The sequence below is a fragment of the Euprymna scolopes genome, chromosome 6 (assembly GCF_053919585.1).
Source record: "Euprymna scolopes isolate OS-2025 chromosome 6, ASM5391958v1, whole genome shotgun sequence".
Classification (NCBI taxonomy): domain Eukaryota; kingdom Metazoa; phylum Mollusca; class Cephalopoda; order Sepiida; family Sepiolidae; genus Euprymna; species Euprymna scolopes.
The window spans coordinates 22778187-22792007 of record NC_136487.1 but is presented as its reverse complement, the minus strand read 5'-3'; the positions used below and the strand labels follow the sequence as shown (position 1 = coordinate 22792007).

The 13821-nt window shown below is 34.2% G+C and overlaps 1 protein-coding gene across 2 annotated transcripts in view; it reads right to left on the bottom strand.

Moving 5' to 3' along the window:
- The window catches only part of LOC145277565 (copine-3-like), a 153068-nt gene that overhangs the window by 44673 nt on the left and 94574 nt on the right, over positions 1 to 13821 (bottom strand). For both annotated transcript variants that reach the window (XM_080129050.1, XM_080129049.1), the window contains exons 12-13: positions 8615 to 8721; positions 6967 to 7109 (exon numbers count right to left, since the gene is read on the bottom strand). In XM_080129050.1, the coding sequence (XP_079985176.1) occupies positions 6967 to 7109; positions 8615 to 8721 (250 nt within the window). The remainder of the gene's footprint in view (positions 1 to 6966; positions 7110 to 8614; positions 8722 to 13821) is intronic.

Genomic DNA, 13821 nt, shown 5'->3' with positions numbered 1-13821 from the left:
TTATTTATAGTGTAGTAGTAGGCTTGCTTTTGTCTCTCTGATGTTCCATTGTTTTTGGCTTGTCTTCTGTTTGGCCTTTTATTTCGGTTCTTTTGTTTGGGGATCTGGAACTTGAATTAGTATGGGACTTTATATCCGTTTTTTTTTTTTTTTTTTTTTGATCGTGTCCGATGGGGGGTTTCTTGATTTAATGTTTCTGTTTGTTGGTTTTTTGGGTATTCTGTTTCCATTTCATATTCAGATTCAGTTTGATTTTTAGGGATTGGGGTTCTAGATCTGGAGTTTGAACGGGACCTTATAACTGTTTTGTTTTGGTTTTTCTTTTGTTTTGATGGTGTTAGATAGGAAGTCTCCATTTCATCAGGTTCCGTCAAATTTTCTAATTTTTGTTTTATTGGTTTATTGTTTGGTTTTGAGAAAGTTTGTTCTTGGAGACATAGTCCTTTAAGGGGGGGGGAGGTTTGGGTTTGGGAGGAGACAAATACTTTATTGAGTTTTTTTTTTTTTTGGTTAATTTTTCCAGTTTTTGAGAGTGTTGTTTTTTTGAAAGTTAAGCAGTTCATTCGGTTCTAGCTGTACCAGTTTTTCAATTAGTTGGTCGTATTTATCAGGCTGGTTGGTGGGATTTGTTTTTTCTGTAATTTTTGCATAACTTTTGTTTTTTATAACTCCTTCCACTATTGTTTTCGCTTCTAGGTAAGAAATATTACGTTTATGTTTTGTGGCTAGGATTTCTTTTTCAATTTTCCACCATTCACAGTTTTTGGAATAGGCAGGATGTTCGCCTTGGCAGTTTGTACATTTGGACTCACAACATTCTTGTTCATTGTGACTTCTTTAGAGCCACATTTAGCGCACGTGGGATGACCTCTGTAGGCATCTCTATGGTGACTGAATTTTTGACAGTTGAAACATCTCAGAGGATCTGGGATGTATATTTCAACTGGTTCGATGGTGTAGCCAATTTTAATTTTAGATGGAATTTTTGGAGTGTTAAATGTGATAATATAAGTATGGGTTGGTATTTTCTCTGAGTTTTTCTTTATGGAGATTCTTTTATAGTCAATGACTCCTTGTTTGCTTAGTTCGTTCTGGATTTCTTCTGGTGAAGCCAGTGATAGTTCCCGGCTTCGGATAACTCCTTTAGATTGATTTAGTTTATTGTGTGGGGTGACTTTAACGTTAATATTATTGAAAATTTTCATATTTTTTAAATTCAAGCTTTGGTTTATTGTCTCAATTTCAATTAATAGGTTACCATCTCTTGTTTTTTTCACTCATTTTGGGGTTTATTTTCCTATTTAGCTTTTTTTCGATGAGAAAAGGGGATAATTTTGTCATCAGTGTTTCATCTAGTGATTCTATTACATAGTATTTAGGAAAGTCTACATTTTCCTTACTTTCTGAGTCCAATAAAGCACATTTGGGTTTTTTGTTTTGTTTTGATATAATTATGGATAAAAGTTTCATTGCCTGTATTCCCCACCCACCTCGGAGCCCGATATTGGGACTTGTTAAGGGGGAAACCCATTCGCCTTGGCAGAGTCAGGGTTACACAGGCAGTATACTCAGTCAAGTAAGAAATACCGAGCATCTGTCATTACCCAATTTTCACTACCCAAAACTAGCGTGAAAAAAGTTGTGATTGCAGTCATGTGGATTTGGTTCTACACTTTCTGCTGATTGACCCTTGGCCGGCGCTTTCAAGCATCTGCTTTGGGTTGAAATTTTCTTGGTTTCTATGGTTTTGTTTGAGAGGATTTCTTTCATTGATTTTAAAATTCCCAGTATAGTCCAAACCATTGATAGTAGACGTAGGGCTTTACCTGATCAGCCGATTGATCGGATCGGGCCCCTCCAACTGCCCGTCTAACCGAGGTAAGGGCCAAAGTGATGTGTTGGGAAAAGGAGGCTTATAAACTTGTCCTCCAAGACCTTCAATCACCAGGATTCCGTTCCAAAGTGTCACGGGTCGCTACCCACAGCCAACAGGTGGCTCCATTGAGGGACTTTTACCCTCTTCAGGGGGGCAGTCGATGTATTCTAATGCCCCACCGACAGGGTTGATCGGCTCCATGTCCATCACTCTCTCTGACCGACTTCTAACTTGGGTGGTATTTGTTTTGATCTACAAAAAACTTATTTATCACGAATTTCGTTTTTCAATGGTGCATTCAACTAGTCCTTATTAAATCCGTCCAAGGCCAAATTTCAACATGACTGTTTTCAAAACTTGTCAGTTGATGAATGTTGATTTCAAAGCTTCTGTACATTTCTTTCAATTGTTATGACTTTTAATGACATTTCTTGGTTGAAGATTGCAACAATATTTGCGTGTGTGCACCCAGCAATAATTCTGGCATTGCCCAGAATACTATTCAACAGATTCCCACAAGTTTGGCAAATAACAAATAAAGTCCTGAACAGAAGTGTGTGCTCTATTCCAACCATCATCAACGGACATTCTCGTCAACATTGGATAAAGCCAAACTCTTTGCCAAGAACTTTGCAGCTAATTCTACCATATGCGATCAGGGCCCATCCATCCCCATATTTCCTCCTCTATCAAAAAACATGCTATGTGACATACAAATATCTATGCGTGATGTTGTCAAGCTAGTCAAACACCTTGATTCTAGTAAAGCAACTGTCTCTGACAACATTCCAATTATATTGCTGAAAAAGCTTCAACCAGAACTAGCTCCCACACTTACAAAACTGTTTAAGCCTTGTCTTAAGGAGAACTGCTCCCCAACATCCTGGAAAACCTCATCAGTATACCCCGTATTTTAAAATTCAGGTGATCGGTCATCTCCCTCTCAGTACAGACCAATGTCTCCTGTGTGTCATGAATAAGTTACTGGAATCTGTTAAATAGAGTAGTAGTTAACTACCTCAGTAAAAATAATCTACTCAGTGACATGCAATATGGTTTCCATTCTGCTAGATCTACAGCAGATGTGCTAACAGTTATATCTCATAGGATTAATGAATCTCTTGACAGAGGCTTCCTTTCTAGAGTAATTGCTCTAGACATATCAAAGGATTTTGATAGGGTATGGCATAAAGATCTACTTCACAAGATCTCCAGCTATAGTATAGCTGGAAATGTCTTCTCAGTTATTATAATCATTTCTCTCTGATAGGTTCATAAGAGTACTGGTTGATGGGAAGAAATCAGTTCACAGTATTAGTGCTGGAGTCCATCAGGAGTCTATCCTGGGCTCAACTCTCTTCCTGATCTACATCACTGATCTCCCAAATCACATCCTAAGATCATTTGTATCCATTTATGTTGATGACACTATCATCTATGGCAACACTTCAAAGGTCGTAAACGACCAAATTCTCTAATTCTCTCTCCTATGATCAAGAGCACGTGGTACAAAGGGGAAAGAAGTGGCTGACTACTTTTAATACATCTAAAACCAAGCTTCTATCTTTACATCATCAATGCTCTGATTCTTGCCTGGCATCACTTGAAATGAATGGCTCTCATCTTGGGGAGGCTCCATGTTTTGACAAGCTTCTGGGTCTGGCCTTTACTCCCGATCTGAACTGGGACACCTACATCAAATCTGTTGCCACGGTTGCTGGAAAACTGGTGGGATCATTCTACCGCTCCAGTAGATATCTCATTGATGATGCAATTCTCTACCTGTGTAAGAACCAAGTACGTCCAAGGATGGAGTACTGTTGCCATATCTTGGCAGGAGCTACTAGAAGCACCTTATCCTGCCTTTACAGAGTTCAAAATAGTGGGGAATGCCCTTTTCTCTTCCATGCAATCTCTTTCCCACAGAAGAGATTTGCAAGCCTCTCTCTGTTGTATCGTTATTTTCAGGAAAAAAGGCTCATCTGAGCTCCAATCTATGGTTCCCCCTTGCCTGACTTTCACAAAAAACACTTGTCTGGCTGAAACCGCTATCAATAATTTCCTTCACTCTTTATCTGTGCTTAAAGCTAAGTGTAGATTCCATGAACAAAACTTCTTTCTGCACACCTGTGGAACTCTCTCCTGTTTCCCTGCTTTCCAGTTGATTACAATTTGATCATCTTCAAGTCCAACAGGAACGTTTCTTGAGCCGTCCTCATAAGTAATCCATATTTCTACTACTAACGACTACTACAATTTTGTCTCATTGACTACTGTACACTCTTTAACCCTTATCAAGGCCTTGAATCCACTTAAGGATAAGTGGTGATTCCTTTGTAAAAACAAAAGAAAATAGGAATCTAAGGCCATTTCAGATATCACTGTTGAAGACCAACCATGTATAGACAAGAGAGCATTGCATGGTCCTTCTCAATGGTTATCACCTATGTGTGTAGCTGCTCACCAAAAAATTTGAAACGAGCAAAGATATAGGGAGAAGTATATTACAGGTGTTTTGTATAAATTAAATAATTGTGATCTTGTAATTATCTTATTCAATTGTAGAGAAGTTTCCATGACTTGTACAGGTTTACCTTTTTGAAGCTGCTTGAACATCTGTTCGATCAGCCATAGTTTGTTTGGAGCAAAAATTCTCTTCCTAACATCTCCTCCTCCAAAGATATGAATATATTCTTGAGACACCATCTCGTTATAGTTTTCCACTAACTGTTCTTGTCCGTTGTCAAGAATATGATCATTTGCACAACCACACTGTTCCTTGACATGCTATCACACTTTCATTGGATGCCACAGGAATTAATGCTACCTTTCTCGATCTGCTGTGTTCTGTCTATGCCAATATGTATTAACAGGGTTAATACCTCTTGAAGGGTATAACATTTACTATGGAGAGATTGTTGCAAAAAAATAAAATTCCAACTGCAAAATGAGCTATTTTACGCATCACATAAGGTGCATAGAAACTGTATGAGCGCTGGTGATTTTAAATCAAAAAAGAAAAGAATAAAAAGTCAGCATAATTTATTTTTATGAATTAAATTGGAATGATTAAGTTTAGATAAACACAAACTGAAATTTATAAAGAAAATGTAAATGTATTGTAACATAAACCATTGTTTCAAAAAAAAAAAAAAAGGTTTTGTTGCAATTAATTTTATAGCAGACGTTATCATAACGTTATTTTTAAGTGGTATATATGGAACATGTTTTTTTGTGCTGTGCTAATGGCTTACATTATTTTTATGTTTGTGAAATTTCTGAGAGTTGGAATAGTAACATTTGAAAAAGAGCAAAGGCACTCAGACAGCAACCTGTATTTTCTGTGCGATATCTGTAAAATTTGTTTTAAAAATAAAGGAAGGAAGAGGCTACTGAGAAGCCTGTACTATTGTAGAGAAATTGTAAGGGTGTTCCATTGGAACATTTTGTATTGCATTGATATTGTTTGGGTCATGAGTTATGGAATTGTGTGGAATCTTGATTGTTTGGATGTTTGGTCAAGTATTGGCTAAGTAGTACATTTCACAAGACTTGAAATAAAACCATGAAAGTACAAAATGGGACTGACATTCAAAAGCTAGAAATCTTCGATCGATGGGATCTTCAATGCATTCCAGGATTCATATCTCTGACCACATCCTAAATGCCACAAGCCACTCACAATGTAAGCTTTCTAGACTTGAGAAAATATTTCTTATCAGGAGGCTCCAATGTTTTGGACACACACTGTCGTCCACTAACTGAGTTGATTTACAAAGCAATAGCACTAACACTTCTAACAGGGTGGCACAAGAAAAGTCGTGGTCAACTAAGAAAGTAGTATGCAATGGTCAAAGAAGCCGAGTTGGAAACTGTGGCACATCTTTGCATGTTCAGTGTGTGACAATGAAATCACAACTCACTGATGTATGTTGAGCAGTCAGCAGTGGACAGACCTAAATGGACTACTTTGACTCATGATGCAGTGAATTCACTTGCATCCAGCTCAACCCACCTCGGTTGAATGCCAATGTGAGTAAAAGATAGGTGTACTGTCTAGATAGAGGTTTAATATTATTTATTGTAAAATTTAGTGTTACAGAAAACATTACTTATTATTAAGGAAGTTTAAATAGATTCTTCAAAAGGACACACGTCACCATTTTGATAATAAAATGTGGGATGAATACTTTATACATATCTAGTTAAGAAAAAATTAAAAAAAAAATAGCTTTGAAAATTATATCTAAAATGGAATACTGTTGCCACATCTGAACAGCGGCTGTTCAGTGCACTCCATCTTGCCTTGATAGAGTTCAAAATTGGCTTTGAAATCTAGTAGGTGCAGTTTCTCTTTCCTGCAACATCTTTCTCACAGAAGAGACATTGCAAGCCTCTCTGTTTTATTATTTTCATGGCAAGTGCTTATCTGAGAACTGTGGTTCCCCCCTTGCCAAAAACACTCAACTAGCTACAACCACTATCAACAATTTTCCCCACTCTCTATCTGTGCCTATATCCAAACAGGGATTCCACAAATAAAGCCTCTTTTCTAAAACTGCCCACCTATGGAACACTGTTACACTGGCCTGCTTCCTGGCTGATTACAATATGGTAGCCTTAAAGTCACATGTAAACAAGTTCTTGTTGAGCCGCTCCCTTAAATAATCCAAATTCTACCCAATCTACACTATCAACAATTACTAAACTACCACCTTAAATTCATTAACCTTTATCTTCGAGTAGTCTTCCAGCCTTGATAAGTGGTGACTCTCAAGTAAAAGAAAAAAAAAAGTCAATGGGGAGAGTGTAAAGCATTTCTATCAGCAATTTAATTTTAGTTTAGTAAAATAATGAACTCTTGGAAGGTTAGAAAATAAGATATTATTAATGAGATTCTGTATTTAACTGCAAATTTGTTAGTAATAAAATTTTAGTTGTGGATGTCATCAAAATTCAATATCAATCTGCAAAGTGCCAAAAGACACATTTGTGCTTGTTTGTTCCACTAAACACACAAAAAAAAAAAAAATTATTTCATGAATATTTTTTAAAAAGTTGCTTCCGACATGGAAATGTATTTTACTTACATGTGCTCCTTTCTGCGGCTCTTCCGCTTGAGCTGCACGAGCAAAACCAGCCACATGGTTAATAATGGGAGATGCATTTGTGGGTCCATACAATTGAATTTGGGGGAGACAGTTTTGATATGCTGCAAGGACACCATCAATTCCTAAAAACAAAGAAAAAAACAGTATTTCTTGTATGGATACTAGAAAACTCCGATCTGGAGTTGGGTAAAATTCCCTAAACAACAACAATATGCCTCTTTAAAAAGATTAAAATCAAAATATAATCATACTGGTAGGCTGCCCGGTCATAAAATATGCATAAATGTTATATTTTGATGCAGAATTCTTATTTATTAGAAACAGAAATACTGTAGGCATTAAACGTAATGTTAAATTCCTTTAAACAAAAAAAAATAAATAAATAATACTCAAACTAAGATCGAAACCAAAACCTAAAGACAGTGAGTCAACTATTTTAACCATTAGGCCAGTTTGACACGATCTTTAAAAAGCGTTTCCAAACATACTCATTCTTAACATAAAGAATTTTTCATTAGAATGATTCACATTTGCACATTCATTAAACAGCAAACAGATAAAAATCCATGTATCAATCTTTCAATTTTTACCCTTTAGCAGCCTGTTTTTCCAGATGAAAACCAATTAAAAAATTTTCCACATGTCTGATTACCTACTTACCGAATTTTAAGTCTGTAAATCAAAAAGTTGCTGAGTATAAAAGTTGAGAAGTGTCCTTACAGACACACATTCTCACTTTTATAGATGCATAGATTAAACCTTATGTACTGAATACATATTCAAATTTTTATAAGAACTCATGATTTTAATTCTAGAAAATGTCTTAAAGTACATACTTAGTCATGGTCTTAAGAAATTGTAATCTTGTTTAATCAAGTGTCTAATGAGTATGGATCAAATTTAATGCAAATCTGAAATATTTGAATGTTCAAATAGGAGTTGATGCCCATATTATATCGTCTGACACCCCCTTGAAATACCCCAGAAACAAAATTGAAATTTACAGAAATGTTTACTAATCGATGTCAAATACCTTTGTTACAATTTCACAAAAATTGAAGGTGTATTGAATTTTCAATTTTTTTCTTTGCATAAAATTAAATTAAACTAACTGTAGCCCACATTACAATTCCCTACGCCTAGTAGCTATATTCCAAAATTCATAATTAGTTTAGGAGTGAACCCTTTAAATATACATATATCTAACTTTATATAAATAGAAATATACCCTCCCCCAAGAACTTTTCTTTTAAAAATCTAACTTTATAATTCTGAATGGCCTAAATAACTTTCTTTCATTTCTCTTAAACACTGCCCTAGTTTAATAATATTGCACCAACAGTAAAAATAAGATTATAGGCATAAATAATAATCACCATATTCAGTTTAAAATCTGTTTTACATACTGACAGGTATTAGATTGCGTTGAGAAATTGAGTTTCAAACTAACTTATCTCTGGCAAGGTCTTTATCCCTCAAATTCATCTTCATCACTTCCTCCCATGTTTTCTTGCTAGTATAATTATATTTCATTTAGAATAAAGGCGATGAGACAAAGAATCTCATTTGAAAATCTGAAAAGTAGATATTTTTATCATGAAAAAAGAAAGAGACGGGGCTCTTCTACCTGCACAGAATGGATTCTGCATGTTGAAATTGAGAGGAAATTCGTGGGACACTTGCATTAGTGGCGGAATTTTAGCTCCAAATCCTAAAGCTGGGAAATATTTATCACTGGAAAAAAAAAAAAAAAGAATTAATAAAAATGAAAGCAAAAAAGAAAATATTTTATATTAATAAAAAATATCATTTAAAAAAAAAAAAAAAAAAAATCCCAAAAATTTTTCATGATCATCTGAGTGGCTTCATTTTCAATTCACATGTGTGGATCGGGTCACTATCCTGTCTTCGGCATAGTGATTGGACTGCATGGATCAAGGGTTAAGGGATGAATCGTTGATCACAAATGAAAGCATATTTTGAATATTGATGAGTTTCTTGGCTTTTGTACAGCAGATCTCATGAGCCTTGTTAAGTGTTGAGACATGTTGAACAGAGTGCAGTCCCGATACTGAGTGTGAAGTATTTCCCAGTAACAAAGATGGCAGCTAACAGTCAATGCAGTCCCGTGACATAGCCAACGGCGAACCGATTGAAGCCAAAATTCGACAATTTATTTTTAGTAACTTTGGAAGATTTTCATTGGTTGGTTTAGCACAGCCGGTGATTATAAAAATGACTGTCAAAATCATTGGTCTCATACCCACCACTAGGAGTCAAAAACAGTTTACACACCCACTTTTTTGATATAATGGAAAAATACTTTCGGATTCAATTTTGGTTTGACTTGAGAAAAGGAAAGAAAAATAAAATAAAATAAATAAATAAAAATAAAATAAACAAATAAATGAACAAATAAAAATAAACCAATAAAATAATTGTTTTTTTTTTTTTTTTTTTGGCTGAATTTGTCTTTATTCTCATTTGTCAAAAAGAATTATTAATATATTGGTATGATGTGTGCAAAAAGAAGCCATTTTTTTTTTTTGATACATATAAAAATAAACACTTTTCAAATATATATAACCATACAAATAGAATACTTTTCAAATACCACAAACGGTAAAAATCTCCTTGTAGACTGTGGTGCTACAGCACACGTTATCACCAAGGAATCTGATTTTATTAATTTTGATTCAAACTTTAATCCATAAAGTCATTTTGTTGAACTTGCTGACGGTAGTCAAATAAATGATATTGTCTTGAAAAGAGGCGATGCTAAAATATCCCTAAAAAATAATGAAGGTGAAATCTGTAACTGTGTTCTAAAAAATGCTCTGTTCATACCTACATTTAAGCAAGACATATTTTCCTTGCAGGCTGCCATTAAACAAGGCGCGAATATAGTTTGGCCAAAACAAGTCAAAATTGATATACCCCAATGGAACTGTATTTGACATTAAAGAAAATGGCCGACTAAGTAAAAAGGTATGGTTCCCTCAAAAACTGTCATAAAATTCTAGGACACTGCAATACAGCTGATATTAAAAAATTACCAAATGTAGTCAAAGGCATTAAAATAATACCTTCAGACGATCTCCCAAATTGTGATGTGTGTGCACAGGCGAAAATGACAAAAGATATAAGCAGAATGCCAGCCAGAAAGGCCAGGAAAATTCTCTCACTTGTGCATTGCGATTTAGCAGGTCCAATCAGCCTGATGGGGAGAAATAATCTAACGTACGTTTTGAACTTTATTGATGATTTTTCCGGTTTAATTATAGTTTATTTTCTAAAAAAACAAATCCGACACTATCCTCGCCACTAAGAAATATTTACCTGATATTGCCCCATACGGGTCGATAAAATGTATTCGCTCAGACAATGGGACTGAATTTACTAGTAAAGACTGAACTTCTATTAATTAACCACCGTATTAAACATGAGAAATCTGCACCATATTCCCCCTTCCAAAATGGCATCGCTGAAAGAGCATGGCAAACCCTTTCTGAGATGACAAGATGTCTACTTATCAAATCGAAATTAATGCATAGTTTATGGACATATGCTTTAATGGCAGCAGCATATATCAATCGTTCAATAAAAGACTAGGCAAAACACTGTATGAAGCATTTTGCAGTGTAAAAGCCAAAATGAACCGAATGCATATATTCGATTCAGATTGTTTTGCATTTCTAGAAAATACCAGGAAACTAAATACTAAAAGCGAAAAAGGTATTTTCGTAGGTTACGATAAAATAGTCCAGCATATTTAATCTACTTTCCAGCCCAAAATGCCATAAAAAGGGTTGGATGTGTAAAATTCAATGATACATTAAATTTAAAAAATGGCGATTCAGTGGATGAAAAACGTGAAGAAATATTACCTAACATCTTAATTGATTACAATAAAAATATTAATAACGACGACAATTACAGTAGAACTACTGTTGAAGATATTAACCAAACACGTCAATACCCAATAAGGGAGCGAAAAAAGTCAGACTTCTTACAAATTGAAAAGATACAAGACTACGCAGTGGATTACTGTTACACATTTAAAAGCGCACCGGAAAGTTATAATGAGGCAATTAATTCAGAAAATCACAAAGAATGGAAACAAGGTATGTTATCCGAATTGAAAGCTTTATCTGAAAATAACACATATGAAATAGTGGCAAAACCAACAGGTAAAAATAACGATTTGTTGCAAAAGGTTTTTCACAAATTTCTGGAGAGGAATATTTTGCAACATTTTCACCAAGGACGAATTTAACGACAATTAGAATTTTATTACAACTTGCCGCTCAATACAATTTAAAAATACATCAAATGGATGTAAAAAATGCTTATTTAAATGCTCTGATTGACTGTGAAATCTATATTTACCCTCCAGAGGGATTTAAAATGAAAATAAAAATTGCATGTGGAAACTGAATAAATCGTTATCTGGACTAAAACAAAGTGCACACAATTGGAATTTAACACTCCATAATTATTTAATGGAATAGGAATCCAAGCAATGTCCTGTAGACGCATGCATGTATACCAAAAATGTAGGTAATAAATTGTTAATTTTGTTTTTTTTGGTTGACGATATATTACTCACCTCAAACTTTAAAAGATGTTAAGAATAAGTTAAATAAAAAATTTAAAATGGCCGATCTTGGATGACTGTCATGGTTCCTCGGTATAAAATTTACCTGTGAAAATGAAACTATAACTATGAACCAATCACGATACATTAAAAAAATTCTGCTCAAGTTCGGAATGCAAGATTGCAAACGGTGTTCAACTCCCATCGAAATGGACATAAAATATAGGAACCAAAACAAAATCCATAGATAATCGATTATACAGAGAAATGGTTGGAAGCCTCATCTATTTGATGACCGAACTAGGCCTGACATGTTACACTGTAACAAAGCTATCTCAAAACTTATCGAAACTGACAATTAAGGACCTTAATCATGCAAAACAAATCCTTCGTTATCTAAAAGGAACCAAGGAACAATCTTTAATATTTAAAAAGTCTACATATCCTCTAAATTTAGAAGGATTTTCAGATTCAGATTGGGGTAACTCTGAGGATAGAAAAAGTATAACGGGGTATTGTTTTAGACTGTCAAAGACTGGACCTATGATTTCTTGGAAAACTAAAAAGCAACAAGTTGTTGCCCTTTCTACTTGTGAAGCAGAATATGTGGCTCTTACTCATTCCGTGCAGGAGGCAATTTTTCTGAACACCCTTCTAAAATCTATTTTAAAACCAGATCTAAGTAAAAAACCTATAGTAATTCACGGTGACAATCAGAGCAGTATCTTATTAGCAAATAATTCTATAATTCATCAAAGGTCGAAGAATATTGATATCAGATATCATTTTATAAGGGATGAAATAAGTAAAAAATCTATTACTCTTACTTAAAATAATATAGCCGACATTTTCACTAAACCTATAAAAAGAATAAAATTAAAACATTTTATAACCAAACTTTTGGGAATCTAATTATGAATAAATCTCTTTTCAGAAACCCAAAAAGAGAAGCATGAACTGTCAAAATCATTGGTCTCATACCCCCCACTAGGAGTCAAAAACAGTTTACACAAAGAAGCAATTGTCCCAGGCACAACGTTAAATAGCGACCATTTCTATCTTACTAACCAAATTAATCAACTAATACCTAACAATGTTTCCAGTTTTTGTTAAAAACAAAAAAAAGTCACTTTTTAAAACCTTTTCTTTGTAAATTTCCTTTTTGACAAATAATTTTTTGTATCATTTTTTGGCAAACATTTGTTAAAAAAAAAATTTAAAAAATGTATATTTGTGAATTTTTGTGCATATGTTTATATGTATTTGAAAAGTATTCTATTTGTATGTTTATATATATTTGAAAAGTCTTTATTTTTGTATGTATCAAAAAAAAAAAAAATACTCAATGTGATTTACAAAAAAAAAAAAAAAATGGCTTCTTTTTGCACACATTATACCAATATATTAATAATTCTTTTTGACCAATGAGAATAAAGACAAATCCCCCCCCCCAAAAAAAAACAATTATTTTATTGGTTTATTTTTATTTGTTCATTTATTTTTTTATTTGTTTATTTTATTTTTATTTATTTTATTTTTCTTTCCTTTTCTCAAGTCAAACCAAAATTGAATCCGAAAGTATTTTTCCATTCTATCAAAAAAAGGGTGTGTGTAAACTGTTTTTGACTCCTAGTAGGGGGTATGAGATCAATGGTTTCGACAGTCATTTTTATAACCACCGGCTGTGCTAAACCAACCAATGAAAATCTTCCAAATTTACTATAAAAAAATTGTCGAATTTTGAATTCAATCAATTCGCCGTTGGCTATGTCACGGGACTGCATTGACTGCTAGCCGCCATCTTTGTTACTGGAAAATACTTCACACTCAGTATCGGGACTGCACTCTGTTCAACATGTCTCAACACTTAACAAGGCCCATGAGATCTGCTGTACAAAAAATGTTGAGTAGTTAACTCTTGTAGAAATGAAGATCAATGTTTGATGCTGTCTTCATTGTTGCCAATCTGACACCGATTCCGCATTGTTTTGTTTACATTTTATCACACCTTTTTCTGCAACTTCTTGTTGAATTACATTGTGTGAACACAGAACACCTATGACGCTTCCTACTAGCCACTGATTCCACATCTCCATTATAATTCTCCAACTTACGTCTCACATCCTTCAAAATATTCAAAAAACACTGAGTTGCAGCTAAGATTTCTGACATTTTTTCATCTGGTCTGAATATTGATAATGATGCGCTTTCCACACATAACTGGTCTCTAACTCAAC